The following is a 22,013-nucleotide window of genomic DNA, read 5'->3' as shown; positions in this document are numbered from 1 at the left end:
GAGTAATGATATAATGCCCTTATATGTGTACATATATATTTTTTTTAACATTTTCATTTTTTTTTCAAAATATTACATTTTTTCATAATTCATTAAAAGTGATATTAAAAAATATATAGCGAATATATATAACATTTTTCATATATATATTTTTATTAGCCTTTGCTTTTACCACTTTAGAGTGAATAATTACTAATGCAAGGATGTTGACATATTATTTTCTATTGCTCTTATAGAGCATACCATATATATAGATAATCATGCTATATGTTTCAATATTTTTGTATTCATATAAATTTCATTAAAAATATTCAGAATTCTATATATGATAATTTATATACATATAATACTTGTTATGGTATTTATGTCCCTATAAATGTATACCATCTAATAAAACTTTTTTTTTTTTTTTTTTTACTTCCTTATTATTCATAAAGTAAAATATAGTTTGTAAATACAGTTTGTAAATACAGTTTGTAAATACAATTTGCATGTAAACTACTATGCGCGGATTAAAAAAAATTTATTAAAGCAAAATTTAAAAGGATTAATAGTATTATATATATATATGTGCATGTAGTCTTCCACATTTTCATGCAACCATATACTCGTTTAAATTATAAAAAAAAAAACAGATAAAATTATATAAATAAATTTAATGGTTTTTCATTTTTTCTAAAAGTACTTTACCAGCACCACGTGTGAAATCTGGGTCAATATAAATAGCATGGTTTTCAATAGCAACATGATTTACTCCTCTTATCATTTTAAAGTATCCTTCTTTACCCCAACCATTTCCCCAACTGTTTCTGCAAATCCAATATTTGTAAAGTTTTCCATCTATAGTTTCTTCTCCCCATCCTAAGATAACAATAGCATGGTTTACTTTTTCCCATCCAGTTATATTATAAACATAACCATTATCTTTATGAACATCTACAGTACATTTTTTAGCATGTGGGAAACCTTTATCATAGTAAACACCATCAACATAGTTATAAAAATTGGGGGTTACTTCAATAGATCCTACAACTGGACCATTTCTATATATTTCATTCATTATTATTTTTTCTCCATCACATTGGTTACATCCATAGCATCCACCAACATAATTATATTCTTTGATATACCATCTATTTGGATCACCGGAATCTATTACATTATTATTATTATCTTTTGTATCATTTCCTGCTAATGCTGAAGCAATGGTTTCTCTAAATGAGGGTTTAATATCTTTAGGAACACTTTCTGTTTTATTTATTGAACCAGCTTCTATCATCGATAAAGGTATACCTTTATTTACTGGATATGGGCAGGTAGATTGTTTAGCAGTATATGGGAATTCTGAATTTAGAGGTATACCATGTAATTTTGCCATTTTAGAAACTAAAAATGGATATCCACCATGACAGCCTTGATCATAAAATGAACATGATAAAACGGTTTGTAATGATAAAGCATCGTCAAAATCGTTAGCATATTTGGTTTCAAGAAGTTTTGTTAAACCTATTTCAATTCTTCTTTTAATTACATACATTTGAGATGCAATATAACATGAACCACATGTTAATTGATCTATTACTTCATATTCTCTTACATTATTGTTAAATGGATCACCCCATGTGAAATTTTTGGGCATTTCATTTAATTCTAATTCAGTATGTTTCGATTTTTTTATTTCTTCATATGCATTTAAATCTAATTCATTTGTATCTACATTAGAATTACCCAATTCTATCATATTTGGAGAAACTGGACTATCTGGGTCTACGTCGCTTCTTTCATTATCTATATTTTCATTTGGGTTACATGGGCATGCATATTTTTGATTTTGAACCTTAAGCATATATTCTGGTAATGGTTTTTTCTTTCCATCATGCTTCATTTTATGCCAATACATTTCAGAATTTTTATTCAATTTAACTTTATTAGCTTTAATATAAGTTTTAGGTTCATATGAATCAAAATCGGTTATTTGATTAGATGTGCATGTTTTATTTTCAGTGATCACAGGCTCTTTTTTGCCACTAATGGATCTATTTAATATGATTTTATAATTATTAGAGTCATTAATAGTATCGTATTTTTCAGCATAAAAACAGCCATGTAATTGTTCGTTATTTTTATTCATTATATCTATCCATCCAAATCTTGTTTTATCATAACTAGTAGAATAACATATTGTTTCTCCATTGGAATCGGTGATATCTTCATCGCTAGGTTCGGGACATTTTCCAGTTGGTTCATAATGCATAAATGCGGTATATGTTTCATTATCTATTCTTATTTCAAAACCTTGGTCAAATATAGTTGTCCATGTACCTATTTTTTTCCTTCTTTTTTCATCATATACTGCTAAAACGTTCCAATTTTTTCTGTGTTCATTACCAGTTATATCATGAACATCACCATATTTAACAAAATCATTTGATAAAACCACATTTAATTCTGAATCAAATGGATAATGGTTGTCAATTAGGTATTTTTTGTAATCCTCTATTTTTACATTATATTGATTGCTATTAGGTTGGGTCGAACCACAAGTAAGCAATTCAGGTGATGTTTTAGTTTTATATAATTTCCATTTACCAAGCAAATCCTTAATTTCTACATGCACTGGCAAATCAGCGGAAACATAACTTACATATAAAATATGTAAAGAAACTAATAATAAACTAATAAACTTACTTATTTTTTTCATTTTTATTCTTTTTATGCTAATTATTATCACAGATCTTTTTTTTTATGGATATTGTTTTGAATTCTGGGGTTAATTATATACAATTAATTTTTTTTTTTAATTATATGTTTTTATTATTTATATTGTAAAAAAATAATATTACAAAAGATAATAAATAATACGGTTTTTCTTCTACAAAAAATATCTAAAATATATTACGGTAAATATTAAAAAAAAAAACAACAGAAAATTAAAATCTATAACTAATTTTCCCTTAATTTCTATATATAATGTACTATGCAAGGTTATAAATTACCAAAAATATTTTACAATATGCATATTAATATTTTTAATTTACAATTTCATTTCCATTTAATTCATAATAAAAAGTGCATATCATCAAACAAATAAGCAGTGGTATATAAAAGGGTCGGTATTATATAAAATATAATAATAGATATAAATAAGGAAATATAGTTTCCTTAAATATAAGGTATTATTCATATTTTTTAAATATTCATATGCTATATTTAATTTTTATTTCTATCATTCCAATATCAAAATTTTTACATTATTTTTTAATCCTACTGAAAAATTTATAGGTGATACTTTGTTCCCCATATTATTAAAAGCAAATAACAAATTTAGCAATTTGTTAAAAAACGAATATACTCATCGCATGCAAAAATTATATACATATTATAACATGTAAAATAAAATAAAAGGAAATCAAACAAGCATAGTATTTATGTATAGGTAAAAAATATATAAAACAAAAGGATTAAATATTATTTACTCGATAATATTACTATGATTATATGTAAATATTAAAAATACGAAATGGTATGTATATATATGTATATGCATTTATACGTGATGATATTACATAAACATAAATTGATGTAGATCTTATAATATACCAATTTAAATTACGAAAACACGATTTTAACACATTTTATTTATATATATTATGTTTAAATGGGCTGCTATTTTATATTTGTGTGAAAAAATAATAACAAAGAAATAAAACGAACAAATAAAATAAGGAATTTTTTATTAACACTTTTGGCTAGCTACATATGGAAATATTTTTTTTTTTATTAATTTAGCTCGTTTTTTTTAAAGCTATTTTTTTATTTTAAATTACACATAATATTTATTTATAAAATAATTATAAAATTTTATTTTGTGTGTATAAAGGTTTAAAATAACAATATTAAGATAAATACAATTAATTTATTTAAATTCCTTTATATGATGTTATGTTATATGTATATACTTTTTGAAAATATAAAATAACCAAAATAATAAAAGGGCTCATAATTTTATATTAATACATGTGCAAGTTTTATGCCAAAAAATTTCCGTCTCGCAATAAAAAAAAATAAACAATATATATTCCCATATAATTAATTTTCGTGGTCATCAAAATCATTTAATTTTATTATATTTTGAAAAACGGAGTTATCTGTGTCATGTCTTTTATTTGTATTTTTCATGCATGTTGCATGGGTATGCATATTTTCCAGTTGCTTCATAATCCATAAATGGTGGTATATGTTTCATTGTTCATTCTTATTTCAAAATCTTGGTCAAATATAATTGTCCACATACCAATTTTTTTCTTTTGTTTTCATTATATATTGCAAAGTTTCCCCAATTTGTTTGGTGTCTATAATCAGCTATATCATGAACATTACCATATTTAACAAAATAAATTAAGAAGATATTTAATTCGGAATGATATACATGTTTCAATTAGGTGTTTTTTATTTTTTTTTCTGCTTTATATTTATTACTAATATGCTGTACCCAAACCGCAAATATGTAATCCTAGTGTTTTAATTTTATTTGATTTTTATTTCTTCAAGTGGACAAATTAGTGAACCCTATATGCAAAAAAAATTATAATAAATAAACTTATTTAGTTTTTCATTTTTCAATATCTTTTATGTTACTATATTATTATCACACACTTTTTTATAGATATTGCTATGAATTTCGTATTTAATAATATACACTTATTGTTATTTTTTAAAATGTGGTTCTTATTATGCTTGCTATAGAAATATATGATTGTAAAAACGAAGTCGTATTGTTTCTACATTCAAAATAAGAAATATGTTATGGTAGATAATACAAAATAGTAAACTAAGCATATACATATATATATATATTTAACATAGTCATTTTTGATTTGGAGAGTATTTTCTAATTTCTCTCCCATTTATATGTCTAAATAATTTTCATAAACATTCTACAAATAAAAATTTAGCAGTAAACAATTTAAAGGTTCAAACAAACTAAAATATTATATGTACCTTAACAGTTCCAAAAAATTATAGCTTTTATGTAAGACACCGTTTTTCAATCATTACACCGATTTGCTATCATATAATTATTTTGTAAATTATATGTAGAGTTATTTAAAAAAAAAATAAAAAACGTTAGTTTATGATTGCTCTCATTTGCTAACCTCCATACAATCGCTAGTTACATTCGTAAAATATTTTTTCAAAGAATTAAAATGAAATAAAACATTTAATTATAAAAAGTTTGACAATGTGAATTATAGTATGTATACCAAAAATTTATTATGCATATGCACATATATACATACATATATATAACATTTAAAAATATTGATTGAAACAAAAAATTGCATATCTTGCAAATATATATGAAAAAATATAATTAAAAAAAGAAAGATAAACTACACAACGATAAGCAAATAATAAGAGATAAACATATATATACATTCAACATAACGTGCTTATTTAATTATAGGAATATTCTATACGAAATTTTTTTTTTTTATGATAATGAAAGGTTAATAACAATGTTATTGATTGTTTTGTTGTAATCAACATATACATCCATATCATCAATTAATTCTTTTTCTAGATACATAACAGCAAATTTGGTCATGATAACACTTTCAATAAATATAAGTGTGGGTCTAGCTCCTAATTCTGGATCATATGATTGATCAATAATATAATCTATAGCTCTATCTGAGACATCAATGCTAATATTTTTTTCTTCTAAACGTTTTTCTAATTTTTTAAATCGTAATTTAACAATTTTATGTAGATTTTTTTTGCTTAATGGTTCGAAAATACCGATTTTATCAATTCTGTTAACAAATTCAGGTTTGAAAACTTTTTTACATTTTTTAATTAATTGGATTCTAAGATCTTCAAATAATCTTTTATATTCTTGTGTGTTTGAATTATCAGCATCAAAGAAAAATTGTTTTTTAAATAAATCAGCACCTAAGTTAGATGTCATAATAATAATAGTATTTGAAAAATCGATATTTCTTCTATGATTATCATTAATATAACCATCACCTAAAATTTGTAATAAAACTTTAAATACATCTGGATGTGCTTTTTCTAATTCATCAAATAAAACAACAGAATGAGGTCTTTCTCTAACAGCTTCTGTTAACTGACCAGAATCACTAAAACCAACATAACCTGGTGGACTACCAGTAATTTTAGATACTGAATGTGCTTCTGTAAATTCTGACATATTAACACGAATTAAATTATTTTTTGAATTAAATAATTCAATAGCTAATGTTTTGGCTAATTCTGTTTTACCAACACCAGTAGGTCCCAAAAATAGAAAAGTACCAATAGGCTTTTCTGGATCTTTCATACCAGTTGCAGCTTTAACTACAGCATCACTTAAAGATTTAATAATATCTTCATTACCTATAATTGATTGTGATAAACTATTATATAATTTTAATGCACCTTTTGATGATTCAAATGATAATGAACCCAAAGGCATACCAGAATCTCTTAAATAAATATATGATACATGTTCTTGATAAAGTGAATCTACATTCATAGCATTATGTGTTTTTTCTTCAACATATGCTACAGTATTTTTATATATTTCTACAAATTGTTTTTGAGCTTCATTTAAGCTTTCTTGTAATTCAGTAGGAGGTTCTTGACCTGCATTAATATAATTTTGTGCTATATCTTTTAATTCATTTAATTTTTTTTCAACTTCTTTTTTTCTTTTTAATCTTTCTCCTGTTGTAACATATTCTTCATAATATTTTTTTAATTCTTCTTTTTTTAATTCAAATTCTTCAACTAAAGAACTATATTTTTTTTTGGAAACTTTATCAACATCTCTTTCTAAAGTACTTATTTCATATGCTAATCTTTCTATATATCTTTCAGTTAAATCGATGACTCTTGGTTTTCCCGATAATTGAACTTGTAAAAAGGAACATGCTTTATTTAATAAATCAATAGCTTTATCTGGTAAAAATCTATCTTTTATAAATTTATCAGAAACTTTTACAGCAGCAACTAAAGCTTTATCAGTAATGTTTATACCATAAAATTTTTCATATTTACTTTTTAATGATCTTAAAATTTTGATTGCTGTTTCAACAGATGGAGGTTCAACAATAACTTTTTCAAATCTTCTTTCAAAAGCTGAGCAACTTTCAATATATTTTCTATATTCAGTAACAGTTGTTGCACCGATTAATTTTATTTCACCTTTTGATAAAACTGGTTTTAATAAATTTGCTGCATCTACACCACCTTCGGCTTTACCAGCACCTAATAATAAATGAATTTCATCAACAAATAATATTATCTTATTCTTTTTATTTTTTAATTCTTTAATTATATTTTTCATTCTATTTTCAAATTCTCCTCTATATGATGTTCCAGCTGTGAATTTACGAAAATTTAAACTTATAATTGTATATCCTAATAATTCTTTAGGAACATCACCTTTTTCAATTCTATATGCAAGACCCTCAACAATAGTAGTTTTACCAGTACCAGGTTGACCAACTAATACTGGACTATTTTTATTATATCTTAATAATGATTCAATAATTGCTCTTATTTCTTCATCTCTTCCATATATTCCTTGTAATTTACCACTTCTAACTTTTTCGTTTAAATTTGAACCAAATTGTTCAATATTTAATCCAGTTGTTTTCTTTTCTTTAGTTTTTGTTGCCTTTTCAAATTTATTTTTTAAAATTTCTTTAATTGAATCTTCTGTCAAATATATCTCACCAAATATTTCACTTACAAGTTCGTCACTCATTAAACCATATAATATATGCTCTATATCAACTTTGGGGCTTTTGTATTTTTTTGCGATAGCTTTAGCTTCTGCTAATACTTCATTGGTTGCTTCAGAATTTATAACAATTGTCTTGTTGTCAAGGGGCTACAAATGATAGAAGGAAATAATAAAAGGGAATAATAAAGGGAATAATAAATAGGGAAGGGAATAATAAAAGGGAATAATAAAAGGGAAAGAGAAAAGTAATATAAACAACAGTGGGCCCAAGCATGGCTTCACTCAAATGCACACATAATTTTACGCAGTTTCATGCAGTTTCATGCAGTTTCATGCAGTTTCATGCAGTTTTGTAAATACCGCCCCGGCTCTGGTTTGCTCTAATGCAGCGTCAGTATATTCCTTCAAGTTTCCCAAGTCGATATTATTTGATTTAAATAAATTTAGTCCTAAAATAAGCAAGCAAATAAATAAGTAAATATGTATGTAAATAAATGTATGTGTTGGACAGAATCAAGGCCACAACTGGCTAGCTACACATCACAAACTATCACTAATATATAAATAGAAGAACAAATAAAATTACCATATTCGCTCTTTATTATAGACTTCAAAATGTGCACAGGTTTTAATTGGTTATGGCCATATCGTTTTGCAATATTTCGTCCCGAATTTAAAGTGTTTATAGTTCGATTCAAGAAATTCTCCTAAAAAAAAAAAAATTAGTAAATTTGACAGTATCGGGGAAATTGCTAAATAATATAATCAAAAGGAGATTTGTTAAATTTGAAAAAAAAAAAAAAATCCACAAGTTTGTAAATATATTTTTTTTATTTTACCTGAATATTATTATTATTATTATTAGAGGCGAAAACTGTTATATCAACCTTGAGCACAGACAATAACAACACGATGACAAATAAATAATTTTTAACAATGTTCTGTACCATTTCCACTAATTTTATAGTAAAAAAATATATAATTTTATCGTCATTCAAATATAGAAATATCCAAAAATATATTTATCTACACCAAAACATTAAAATAAATACACATACTGGTGCATATGTATTATACTTGTATGTATGTATATATATATATAATATTGAATTTATAAATGTATTTAAGAATACGGAATAATAAAAAAACTATAAGGGCGTAATAAAATGTAGTTGCAAAATTATAATAAATAAAAAACAATCCAATATAAGTAAATTCACAGAAAATAAAAAAATAATATATATATATATTTATATATTTATATATATATTTATATCTAATTAGTGTTAATTACATAAACATACATATATGCATACATTCCTGTCTGTCTTATAGTATGTAAAACGACCCTATAGTAGTTCAAAAAAATAAATATATATTATTTATATCATCTTGCGTTCTATGTATAAGGGTATATATATATATATAATTGAATCAATTTTGTTAAATAAATTTATTAAGCTACTATACTTTTACATTTGTTTGTTTGTCTGAACACATGAAATTATATTTTAAAAGTAGTGTCTTAATTTTTGTGCATATAGTATGTTATATAAAAAATGTGTCTGATCAACTAAATAGGTCGGTTTCTTTTATTTAAGTGTCTATAATATATTTCAAAATTGTGAATTTAAATTACGGTGTATATATATGTACATGTATATAAATATATATGTATTATTCTCCTTGCAAATTTATAGAAAATCAAAATATATATAAAAATGAAAATGTATAAAATTACAAAAAAAAAAAAAAATTATGTAACATTAAAAATACACAATATGTTTACATATATGTACAATTTATTCTGTAAAAAATTATAATATCAAGCAAATGCATTAAGAGCAATTGCATATTAATACTAAAAAGGTAACATTTAAAAATGTCGATATATATACGTTTCTGACGTTCTAAACTATAAAATGATTACAGATATTTATATCTACACAATAATATATAAGGGCACATAAAATCGATTGGGTTATATAATATGGTTGCTATACTTATTGTATATCATCACACAATCTCAGGCATTTAAGTTTTACATAAAGAGATAATGAAAATTATATGAAACATGCAATAGTAGTAATAAATAAATAAATAAATAATGTAAATGTAGAAAATTTTATTGCAAAAATGTGACTTATGTGTATATATATATGTATATAATATATATCATGTATATTAACAACAAATATGTACGATCACATATATATATAACGAATTTATTAATAATTATTAGGAAAAATTAGTTTAATAATATAAAATTATAACATTAAAAAAAAATGTAATAATAATTTAAATTAAATATATATAGAAAAACAATGTTAATAAATCTTGATATATAAATAAAACAAAATTTTATTATAAATTGCTAAAATGAATCAATGAATTTATGTATATATCAAAAATCATTAAATTTAGAATTTTATTTATTTTTTATTTTTTTTGATTATAGTTTAATAATAAAATTGCCACACGCATTGTATAATTTTTTAGGAGCCTTCAAATAAATAGCGAAAAAAAAAAAAAAAAACTAAGTTCTATTTTTATAAAAAAAAAACCTTTTTTTTTGTTAGTATTTTTTTTCGAAATCAAGCATCTTATTCTATTTATATATAGTATACAAAAGCACTTGCTAAATAATATATATAATTTTAAATTATAATGGATATAAAATAATAAAGTGAATTAAAATTTATAAAAAAAAATAATATTTATTTTAATACATATAAAATATTAGTTATATAGTACCAAATCCATAACCAAATAAATATGAAATAATAACTTATTATAAATAAAAAAAAAAGTACATGAAGAATAAATTTGTTTATATAATTTCATCGATTGTTATATTATTTAGATAAAAATGAATCTAAAAATAATAAATAAATTAAACCAATATAATAAAATTAAACCTTTTTTGTCATAATTCATATATTAAATATTTAAAGAGCCAACATAAATGCAACCGTTTTTTTTTTAAATGTATATTTTATAGTTTGATATTCATATACAAAGGCAATTAAATAAAAATATATTATTAATATTTTGTTTCTCATTAAAACGAAACTCTACCTCCTTCTTCTTCTTCTTCTTATTATTATTATTGTATTTTTCTCAACCTGTTTTAAAGTACTATTTCAAAGTATTTGTTGTATATATACAATAGTACAAATTATTTTATAATTTTTAAAGCACACCCATGATCTATTTAATAATATATCTCGGTAGAACTCTTTTTACCATTTTTTATTAAAATTAGTTGTATGGTGTATTAATAAATATATATTTTAAAAAATAAATAACCTTTATCATAATATTCATTTATAATTTTATATTTAATAAAAAAAAAATATTAGGTAAAGAATTGCAACGTTTTAATTTATAAACCCTACTATATTAAATTTACATGTTTTGTTTAGAGGGGTACACAAATAATATAATAATAAACAAAATTAAAATTTGAGATGTAACATCATGAAAATATTCATTTAAATAATCGATGTGTTATCTTTTTTATTCTACTTTTAAAATTTAGGTATTTATAATTAAAAAAAAAAATATATATATAATATTCACAAAATTAAGTCACCTCACTTACCTTATTTGTGATAATAACATTACACCTCATAATAATTATTGTACTTTTCGTTATATATATTTATTTTATTTATTCTGTTTTTTATTCATTTATTCACCTATTTTAATAAGCCCCCTACATTTTTTTTAGCTCGAATAGTATAACCATTCCCCAACATACTTTTAGCAATAATTAAAATAATAAAGGAAATATAAAACTGTTATAATTCTACATATATTTATCTAATACTTTGAAATAGTAAAATAAATCTTTCTTTCTCAAATTTATTATATTAATAGTTAACCATCTAGCTAAATGTAAAAAAAAAAAAAAAAAAAAAAATTAAACATTTTTAAATTATACAACATTATAATAATTATAATTTTTACTTTTAAAATATGTATTCATTAAAAATAAAAAGAAATCAAATGTATATATTAGCAAGCTTTAATATTTTCTCTATATTATACTATACATTTTTCTAAATTATTATAAGTCGAAAAAATCTATTGTAATTAGTTTGTTTTGTGTTTTTAAAAAATGGTAGTGTGGAGTCACACATTTAGTTATATAATACTCAAAAAATATTTTTATTAATTCATTCATAAAACATAATTTAATTTAGATATAATCAAAATATATATATATATATATATATAATAGATGAAACGAAGCAACATAAATATAGCACTAGTATAAAACGTGTGCATATATATATATATATATAGATATATATAATTTATTTCCCATGTTCAAATTTATCATTTAACTATTAAATGATTTATTATTTGGGGAGGGTCCTTATAATAGTATTTTCACACAATAAAACCTAAATTTTTTTTTCATTTGTTATAAGATAATTTGTTTAATCCTCATAACGTTTTTTAAACTCTTCTATAACATTGCACGGTTCTGTCGCTTTTACCGTTGATGGGTGTGTATTATCTACACATTTTACACATATTTTTAGGGCACCTGAATGAATATTATAAAACATGTATCGATATATTACAGCTATATAGCTAATATATAACAACTAAAAGAAAAAATTGTATATACACAGTTAGCCATTTACAATTTTATATTTTTACACTATGTAATTAATAAAATATATATATATAACCTCCTAGTTCTTGTGCGCCCGCAGCAGTATTAAGCTTGCATCTTGAATAAGGATATACCTAATTTAAAGGAATATAAAAACATGTATTATAGAACTTTTATCTTTCCATTTATATGCAAATTTATGAAGACATAAAATTGCTGAAAAATAATATAATGTAGAAAAATAGGAAAAACGCTTTAATTTTTTTTATTTTTCTTACATGGCATTCTTTAACAATAAATGGGTCAGTATAACCTATTCCTTCTAATTTGATGTTTCTCTTTCCGTCAGCTTCTATAGATGATACGTATGATACATAGCATCGAACGAATGTTGCATCCTCAGGGATCTTCAAAACAATCTATTAAAAATGATAGAGGGGGCATATATGTGAATTTGCGTGAATATTACATTGTACACATATGCTTATTCAACATTTAAGCACTTACTTCGCTTTCAAAATCAAGAGCGTAAGAATTAGACAAATAATCCCCTTTGACCAAAGGAGAGTTATAGTTTGATTTTTCCATTGACTATAAAAATGTGCAAAAATAGGGAATATGTTATGTTTAAATATATATATATGTTCACATGTATATTGAAGGGGTCACATTTTAGGTTAAATAATGATATAATATTGTATTATGCTTTTTTCATACCATTTTTACATCCTGATTATCAAATATTGCTGTACAGAAAAAAAATATTTCTCCATTTTCTATTTCAGGTAAACTAATCCCTCTATAAAATCCCCAACATACATGATTTGTTTGAATATATTAAAAATTATAAAATTAATTAAATATACTTATATGTATTAAGAAATAGACATATTAAATGAGCTAATTATTACCTCAATTCAGACAAATATAAGATGACTTTCGTCGCAGGTATTTTTTCTTTTTTATCAGCAGATTTGTGCTCATTTAATTTTATTTTATCAGATTTATCTAAATAGAAGAAACAAAATTAATGAATTAAAATAATGAAATAATGTTATATATCATATAAATTGAAGTTCAGGATATTTTAATATTTACTATCATTATTTGAATAGTGAGATCCCTTATTAGCTAAAAATTAGTTTGAAAAGAAAAAAGGTTATTGCATGAACATATAAAAAATGTATTTATTTGGTATTTTATAGACATATAATGGATCATGGTTGTATACCATTCAGAATAATAAAAAAAAACACATACATTGTAATTAAACTAATGTAATGACAAAGTATATAAAACACAGCTGCATTTTTAACTTATTATGATATATAGTTGGGAAATGAATTTCAAAACAAATGCAATTTTCATAAAATATATTTTACAAAATATCGTTTTATGTTGTACATAATTTGTATGTATATATATATCATTCATTCTATCGTTCCAAGTAAAAATATAAGCACAAACTTATGGGGAGTTGTAAGAACACATACGCATGTATATGTGCATGTACATGTTTTCATATTGTCACTGTTAAATTATTTTGTTTACTTCCTCCTTGGCGAAGTCCCATGAACTGTCCTCCATAATTTTTATTATACGACATTTTTTAAATGTGTTAATGATATATATGTATATATTGTGGGAAACTTTGTTAAAATTAGCATATATTTTTTAATGATATAAAATCGAATTTAATAGTCCCAACATGGGTGAAAAATATACCAAGCATAAAGTGTAAAACAAAACACACACACAAAAAAAAAATTATTAGTATATATCGAAACTATTTTGGTGTTTTAATTTTTCATATACATTTTTTTAGTATATAAAATTGAAATATTATTTCATGTTCATAAAATATTATATTTTATTCACACATTTTATATATTTATAATGTGCATATATTAAACTGGAATATACATCCCCTATTTTCCTGACACTGACATGTGTTTGTTTATTTTGCTCACTTTTTTTAATATATTGTTAAAATATTAACTAGCTACTTTTTTTTTTTTTTTTTTTTTTAGTGTTTTTATTTGTATAATTGTTGTAAAAAAAAGACAGAAAGGCTATATTTTTTTTATTTTCCTTATTTAATTTTTTTTTTTTTTTTTTCACTTGTACGCTAGTTCACTGTTATTAAATTAAAAATATTTGTCAAAAAAATACTAAAACAAAAATATTTTTTAAAGGCTTTTTTAGGTACATAAAAATTAATTTTAATACTATTCTTATATATTATTACTATATGTATATAAGATAGTTTATGGTAATTTATTAAATATGTAAGTTTATATACTTACATATATACATGCATAATATATTTGGTGTTTTCAAATAAATAATAAAAAAAGAGGATTAAAAATATTACAATATTATTTTTAATATTTAATATAAAAAATAAATAGGAACCAAATGAAAAAAATATATTGAATTGAAAAATATTGAAACAACAAAATAATAAAAAAAATGAAATAACGACTACAAAATATGTGAGGTAATTTTTATTTTAAAGAAGCGGCTGTGTTATGTCGGTATTATTCGTATTTACGTATTTGGAATTTGGTTTTGTCTTCCAATATATGGTAAATATTAGTAGAAAAATAAGGGAAATCACTAATATGACAAAAACAAATAATATGTATAATCCGTTCAAATATTCTGTTAAAAAGAGAGATAAAAAAAAAAAAAAAAAATCAATGTTATAGAATAAAAATAATTGTAATACTTCTTTATACATATTTTGGATATTTATCTTTTTTTGTAACCTTTATTAATCAAGAAATAGCCAAAAATATAATTATTTACACTAACAATAAGCATTGAAACTAATTCAAATATTGCAAAAGCTGCGGTGATATCCTCATTTTTTTTTACGCTGAATATAAAAAAAGGAAATGGATGCACATATATATACATATACATATGCATATACATTTTTACTATATGATATTACAACAAATGTATAAGAAATAATTTTTTTTTTGATACATACCATAAATGGGTTGGTATTTGTGAAATAATAACAGTAGGAATGATAGACTCACTTATACCTGTTAAAGTAACCAATAATAATATAAGGGATAAAAATGTTTCTCTATGCAAAATTTATAATTAAATTGGCACTTAAAATAGCTCCTTAAAATAGCTCCTTAAAATAGCTTCTTAAAATATATTAGTGCCAAATATTAGTATAATCAAACATATATATATTTTGAAAATGTGTTGTGTAAGACAGTCTGTCTTTTTCTCTCTTATATCAATTATAAACATTTTCACCATTGCTACATACCTATTAGGTTAAAGGAGATAAATGCTATCACTTCCGAACCTGTAAAAATATATGCAGGATGAAATGTATAATTATGTTACATACAAATCTGTAAATTTGTTTTCTTTTTATTGGGTGATGAACAAACTGGTATAGTATGGTAAGCATATATATTGTCATTTATTCGAGGGTAATAGAAATGAAAACTTTGTGGTACTTACGTAAATTAAAGATACAACAATATATAGTCCCAGATATTGCAATTAAAATGAAAAAAGAAGAACATAGGAGAAGAAATAAAAATGATCCGATGTTGTCAATTATATATCCAGAAAATGGTATAGCTATTAGTGATACAAATGTCATAATTATTGTATATATATTTGATATATATATATTAATATTAAACACAAATAAATATATGTAAAAAAAGTAATTAACAAATATATGCATAATTGATAACAAGAATGCATATATAAATATAAAGAAAAAGAAATAAAAAGTAAATGATGAAAAAATTGTTTTAATATTTTGAAAAATTATAAAATTATTTTGAATATTTTTTATTTCTTTATCTCTTTTTATAAATAATGGAGAATTATAATTTTTATAAGATAAATCATAGTTGTCATAATCTATATATTTATCATCTTCATTATGATTAGGAACTAAAAATTTATTTTTTTTTTCTTCTATTTCTCCTTCTGTTATATTTATTGTTTTTTCAAATTCATCTTCTATAATTGGCTGTTTAGATTTTATATTCGTAATAAAGTCATTGGAACTTTTATTTGAATTATCATTAGTGTTTAAATTTGTTTCGACGTTTACATTCAAACTATTTTTATTCAAACTATTTTTATTCAAACTATTTTTATTTTCAACATCCTCAATTTTATCTTTTATACTACTGTCATTAAATAAGTGAATATCATTTAAGTTTTCACAATTTGAATAACCATTACCTTTATTAATAGAATTATTTATCGAAGAAATTGGAATTTTATTATCCTCGATGTCTGGAATAACATTATTACTGCTGTTAGATTTGTTTATTACTATTTTGTCAGTCTCTTCTTTTTCTATGTTTGTTAAATTTTCCATCTCCTCAAACAAATCTTTATTAATAGTTTCTATATGAATTTTATAAGGCTTAATAGTATGGCTGTGTTTTTTTTTTCTATTATAACTTGGGGTAATATTAGGGTTTTCAACATCTTTAAATATAGATTTGTCATTTTCATTATATTGAGCATTTTTTGTATTATAAGTTGTTGTTATTTTAAAATTTTTATCTTTAATTTCTATAATATTTAACTTATTTTCTTTATTTTTATTTTTAAGGAAAAAATCATAAAATATAGATTTTTCTATATTGATATATGCCGAAAATGTAATATCAACATTTGGATCTTTACACATATCTATTTGTGCAATTATATTATCTATATTTTTATCTGTTGAATATAAATAATATGTTTTATTAATATAAAAACATATATATTTATAATTATAAAAAATAGTACTCAAATTAACCCATAATTTTTTTTGACTTGACCATTTATAAGAAAATACAAAAATAATAAATAACCCAAACATATCAATAAATGAAAACATAAGAATATAATCACTAATATTTATATTCATATTATTATTTGACATAATATAATTCAATGAGTGAGCCATTATTTTAAATATACTATTCATTAATATTAATAATGATGTTATAATACCAATGTTTAAATAAAATATACAATATAATATATTTTTTTGATATATTTTGATATATGCACTACACACAGAACTAATTATAATAAATAAATAAAATAAATAAAAATATTTTGTATTATATATATCATCATTTATTTGTTTTTCATCCATATTGTTATAAAAACAAGTCTTATTCATTTTGTTATTATAATATGGTAGATTAGCATAATCTTCAATAAAGTTGGGTGTAAAATTATTCTTTAAATTAACATGGAAAAATAAATTTATTTCTTTTCTCTTAAATTCATAATAATTCTTTTTTTGTAAAACATGTTCACTATTTATTATGTTCATATGTTTGTAATTGTGACCATTCTTATTTATTACATTTTTGTTGCTAATTTGTATACGGTTTAAGATTAAAAAAATTATACAATGTGATATCAAATTAATAATATACAAGCTACTTAATATATATTTTTTTTTATTTAAATCAAAGAATAAAATAAATACATATGTCACTAAAGAGCTAATATATATTAATGTCAACACATTACTATATAAGTATATTGAATGGTTGCTAATTTTGTTATTTTGACCATTTTGACCATTTTGACCATTTTCATCATTTTCGCCATTTTGACCATTTTCGCCATTTTGACCATTTTCATCATTTTCGCCATTTTCATCATTTTCGCCATTTTCGCCATTTTCATCATTTTCGCCATTTCCACCATTTCCATCTTTATAATTCTGTCTAACCATATCACCACTATCCATATCGAACTTATCTTCTAATATGTTCAAATATTTATCAGAATAATTGTAATTTTTATTTGGGTATCTTGTAACATTGTTATTATTTTTCTGTTTGTAAAATTTATTAGTTTTATTGTTATTTATATCGATTTTTACATTATGATCATTACTATCTTTTCCATATGAATTTGTAAGCATAAACAAAAAGGGAAATACATTTTTAAATATATGTGTTGAGCATGAAAAAAAAAATACACATATTAACAATATGACTTTATTTTTTGTTGAAAAATATGAGCTTTTAATTTTATACTCGGACATTTTATTCGAATCTAGAGGTTTATTATTTTACTTTTTTTTTTTTTTTTTTATAACAATTTAAACATAAAAATTTAGGTAAAAGCCACAGTAGAATACATTATATGTAGAGAAGATAAAATATAAATGTTAAAAAAAATGAGAAAAAAAAATGAGAAAAAAAAAAAATTGTGAGGAAAAAGCAACTATTTATGTGTCATACTGTTATAATTACACATATTAAAAAAAAAGTTTGTAATTAATAAAATATAAATATATATATATATGCACATAGTCAAAATAAAAAAAATATTTTTTTTATAAGTTTAAGCATGTTTACCATAGACATTAACCCTATTTATCATTTTTTTTTTTTTAATTGCTAGTTAAAATTTATTTCGTAAGTACTATTTTTTTCGTTTATATCTAATAGCCAAAAAGGGGAAAACATACCAAATAAATAAAAGAAAAGTATTCCAAATAAATGAAAAGAAAAGCACACCGAATAAATGACAAGCCTAATGTTCGAACTTAGTTTGGCAATATTAAAAACAAAGTAATAAAATAAATCGTAATTTTCGAACAATTTTATTTTTACATTAATTTATTTGTTCTTTTCTGTATTATCATATGGTCCCATCATAAACAATTCTCTTTATTTTTTTAAATAATTTGATTCACTTATATGTTACAGCTGTTTTAACTCATTATCTTAAAAATATAAATACATACACAATGGAATATAGAATATAACATAGTATATGCTGTATCATAAACAAACCCATAATTTTAGAAATAAAAATTAATTAAACTAGTAAAATGAGTCACCTTTATTTTTATAACCAAACATGTACATATATATAGGGTTTTCAATTTCAGTGCCAGATTGGGAAAATGGGACAAATTTATTAAACCCTCAGCATTTCAACATCTCAACATTTTAGCATCTCAACATTTTAGCATCTCAACATTTTCAGCCTTTCTCTACATATATGCTACATGTGTATATTTATTTACATCCTCTTAAGGAGTTCCACTTGAATATATAGCAATAATAGTGTATGAGATATAATGATTTAATTTTTTTGTTACCCAATAATGGGATGTGTGTATTTATATGTAATAATATTTATGTGTAAAAAGAATGTCATATTATTTTTGGCTAGTTGAGATATTTTTAATTATTTATTTAAAATAAATAATTCCATTTAAGGTTATAAATTTGATTTGTATAATGATTGAACAATATTTTTGATAAACTCAAAAAGAACAAATAAATGATTAGAAAAAATGTAGCACACTTATTGGTACCTTTTCCTTCACACACTTATAAAATATAATATATATATTTGGCTAATTTTATATTTTTATTAGTGTTATTATTATTATTTTTTTTTTTTTTTTTTTTTTTAAATTGGCAATGATAAGGTAAAATTTCATCAAGTTTTATGCTCACTTTATTTTGTGCCTACTATTTTTATACATTTTTATGGATTTTATTTTTTACTATTTTATTTTTTACTATTTTATTTTTTACTATTTTTACTATTTTATTTTTTACTATTTTTATTTTTACTATTTTTATTTTTTTTATTGTTTCACTTTGTGTTTAATACCCCCCTCATTATCTAGTACACATTTTAAACACCATTAATTTTTGTTTTATTTTTTTCCTTTAAGCATATATTAATTTTAGTAAATTTAAACGATAGATAACATATTTTATATACATCCCTGTTTTAATTTCATGATTTAAAAAATTACTTGAGTGAAATATTTCCCAAATTGTCCTAGCACATTAATTTGATACAGTATTTTTTTCAACTCGACTCACTATTTTTTTTTTTTTTTTAAAAGAAACTAAGAATATACTACTATACCCTTATTTATATAATAACTAATTTTATATTTTTCCAATTTTTAAAGAAAAATGCAAAGTGAAAATGATAGCATTGGGGAATGGTGCTTAATTGAGAGTAATCCCTGCATATTTTATGAGATGTTAAAACAGATGGGAGCAAAAAATTTATCAGCAGAAGATGTATATGATTTAGATCATTTTGATAATTATATAAATAATAAAGATGAAATAAAAATTGAACATATATTAAGCATACAAGAATACAGAAGTGAAAAAGAAAAAGAAGCAGGTTTAAAGTCAAAAATGGAAACAGAACCATATAATAGTGACATAGATTTAGAAGATAAATATAATAAGCTTTTAAATAATTTTTCTCATGTATTTGGAATAATATTTTTATTTAATATTGGAAAAAGTTATGATCGAAAAAAATATAAAGAACATAATATTCCTGAAAATTTATTTTTTGCTAAACAAGTCATTCCGAATGCATGTGCAACACAAGCTATATTATCTATTATATTTAATAAAAATATAAAATTAAATGAAAATATAGAAAATATAAAAACGTTTAGTATAAATTTTGATAGTACTATGAAAGGGTTAACATTATCTAATTGTAATTTTTTACGAAATATTCATAATTCTTTTAAAACGCCAGTATATATAGAAAATGATGATTTATATCATAACAAAAAAAAAGAATCAAATTCTTTTCATTTTGTATCATATATTGAATTTGAAAAAAATGTATATTTATTAGATGGGTTACAAGAAGGCCCAATATTAATTACTGATAAAAATGATGATGAAAAAAAAGAAATAGAAAATAACTGGATAAATATAGCACGAAATCATATAAAAAAAGATATAAACATTATGAGCAATAGTGAAGATGATACAGAAAATCGATTTAATATTTTGGCAATAATAAAAGATAAGGAATGTATAATTAATGAATATATAAATATACATAGAATATTTAAACAAAGAATAAGTGTTAAACTAATAAGTTTAGGAGAAAATATAGAATTCGATGATGAAATAAATGAAGATGATTATTATTTTTCTAATAAAATACCTAGTATTGATCAACTTACATCTAATATTGAAAAATTACATAATATTTTAAAAAAATCATCTAATGAAATTAATTTTTTAGAAAATCTTTTGACTAAAGAAATAGAACTTAAAGCTTCTTGGGATAAAGAACGAACTTTTAAATTTTATAATTTTTACCCTTTCATAATATCTTCAATCGATTTAATGGCTAAACATAAAATCTTGAAACCGTCTTACGAAAAAGAAAAACAAAAACGAAATAATTGAAGAAAATTGAATCTCATGAATTCTTAAATATATAACATTCCATATATTATGGACATGTCTAAATTTATAATCTAACAACATTTATGACAAAATATTCAGAAGCAAAATGAATGAAAATAGTACTACATCTTTTCCTCTTTTTCTCTTTTTTTTGATATTTTTTTGATATTTTTTTGGTCTCCCTCCTTTATTAATTATATATAAATCGGGTATTATAAACATTTATTTTGTTATAATTAACAGTAATTTTCTTCTATTTTTGTGTCTACACATATGTGTACTTTTTTTAATCCACATGTAAAGCCTATGCAATAGTAATGATAATGGCAATGGCAATGACAATGACAATAATAATGATAATGACAATAATTTAACTATATTGCATATATATATTCGT

At 22.1% G+C, this 22,013-nt stretch overlaps 5 protein-coding genes across 5 annotated transcripts; 1 reads left to right on the top strand and 4 right to left on the bottom strand.

The window, feature by feature from the left end:
- Positions 1 to 655: 655 nt before the first annotated feature.
- PY17X_0933300 (dipeptidyl aminopeptidase 1, putative) lies at positions 656 to 2,701 on the bottom strand (the record flags this gene model as incomplete). Its single annotated transcript, XM_720723.1, has 1 exon — positions 656 to 2,701. One exon carries the CDS (start codon positions 2,699 to 2,701, stop codon positions 656 to 658), a length of 2,046 nt encoding a protein of 681 aa, XP_725816.1.
- A 2,793-nt stretch (positions 2,702 to 5,494) lies between these two features.
- Positions 5,495 to 8,706, bottom strand: PY17X_0933200 (ClpB protein; the record flags this gene model as incomplete). Its single annotated transcript, XM_720722.1, has 4 exons — positions 5,495 to 7,903; positions 8,117 to 8,205; positions 8,343 to 8,463; positions 8,596 to 8,706. The coding sequence occupies 4 exons, from the start codon at positions 8,704 to 8,706 to the stop codon at positions 5,495 to 5,497; spliced, it is 2,730 nt and encodes a 909-aa protein (XP_725815.1).
- Positions 8,707 to 12,204: 3,498 nt separating this feature from the next.
- Positions 12,205 to 13,992, bottom strand: PY17X_0933100 (conserved protein, unknown function; the record flags this gene model as incomplete). Its single annotated transcript, XM_022956048.1, has 8 exons — positions 12,205 to 12,314; positions 12,463 to 12,520; positions 12,665 to 12,805; positions 12,894 to 12,977; positions 13,104 to 13,185; positions 13,298 to 13,394; positions 13,485 to 13,517; positions 13,938 to 13,992. 8 exons carry the CDS (start codon positions 13,990 to 13,992, stop codon positions 12,205 to 12,207), a joined length of 660 nt encoding a protein of 219 aa, XP_022812238.1.
- A 906-nt stretch (positions 13,993 to 14,898) lies between these two features.
- PY17X_0933000 (conserved Plasmodium membrane protein, unknown function) lies at positions 14,899 to 18,450 on the bottom strand (the record flags this gene model as incomplete). The annotated part of the gene is made up of 5 exons (XM_022956047.1): positions 14,899 to 15,050; positions 15,158 to 15,267; positions 15,385 to 15,442; positions 15,682 to 15,720; positions 15,882 to 18,450. 5 exons carry the CDS (start codon positions 18,448 to 18,450, stop codon positions 14,899 to 14,901), a joined length of 2,928 nt encoding a protein of 975 aa, XP_022812237.1.
- Positions 18,451 to 20,356: 1,906 nt separating this feature from the next.
- Positions 20,357 to 21,616, top strand: PY17X_0932900 (ubiquitin carboxyl-terminal hydrolase UCH54, putative; the record flags this gene model as incomplete). Its single annotated transcript, XM_719599.1, has 1 exon — positions 20,357 to 21,616. The coding sequence occupies one exon, from the start codon at positions 20,357 to 20,359 to the stop codon at positions 21,614 to 21,616; it is 1,260 nt and encodes a 419-aa protein (XP_724692.1).
- Between the last annotated feature and the right edge of the window lie 397 nt (positions 21,617 to 22,013).

The sequence above is a fragment of the Plasmodium yoelii genome (genome assembly GCF_900002385.2).
Source record: "Plasmodium yoelii strain 17X genome assembly, chromosome: 9".
NCBI classification, from domain to species: domain Eukaryota; phylum Apicomplexa; class Aconoidasida; order Haemosporida; family Plasmodiidae; genus Plasmodium; species Plasmodium yoelii.
The sequence above is the reverse complement of the archived record's forward strand: the minus strand, read 5'-3'. Positions and strand labels throughout refer to the sequence as shown.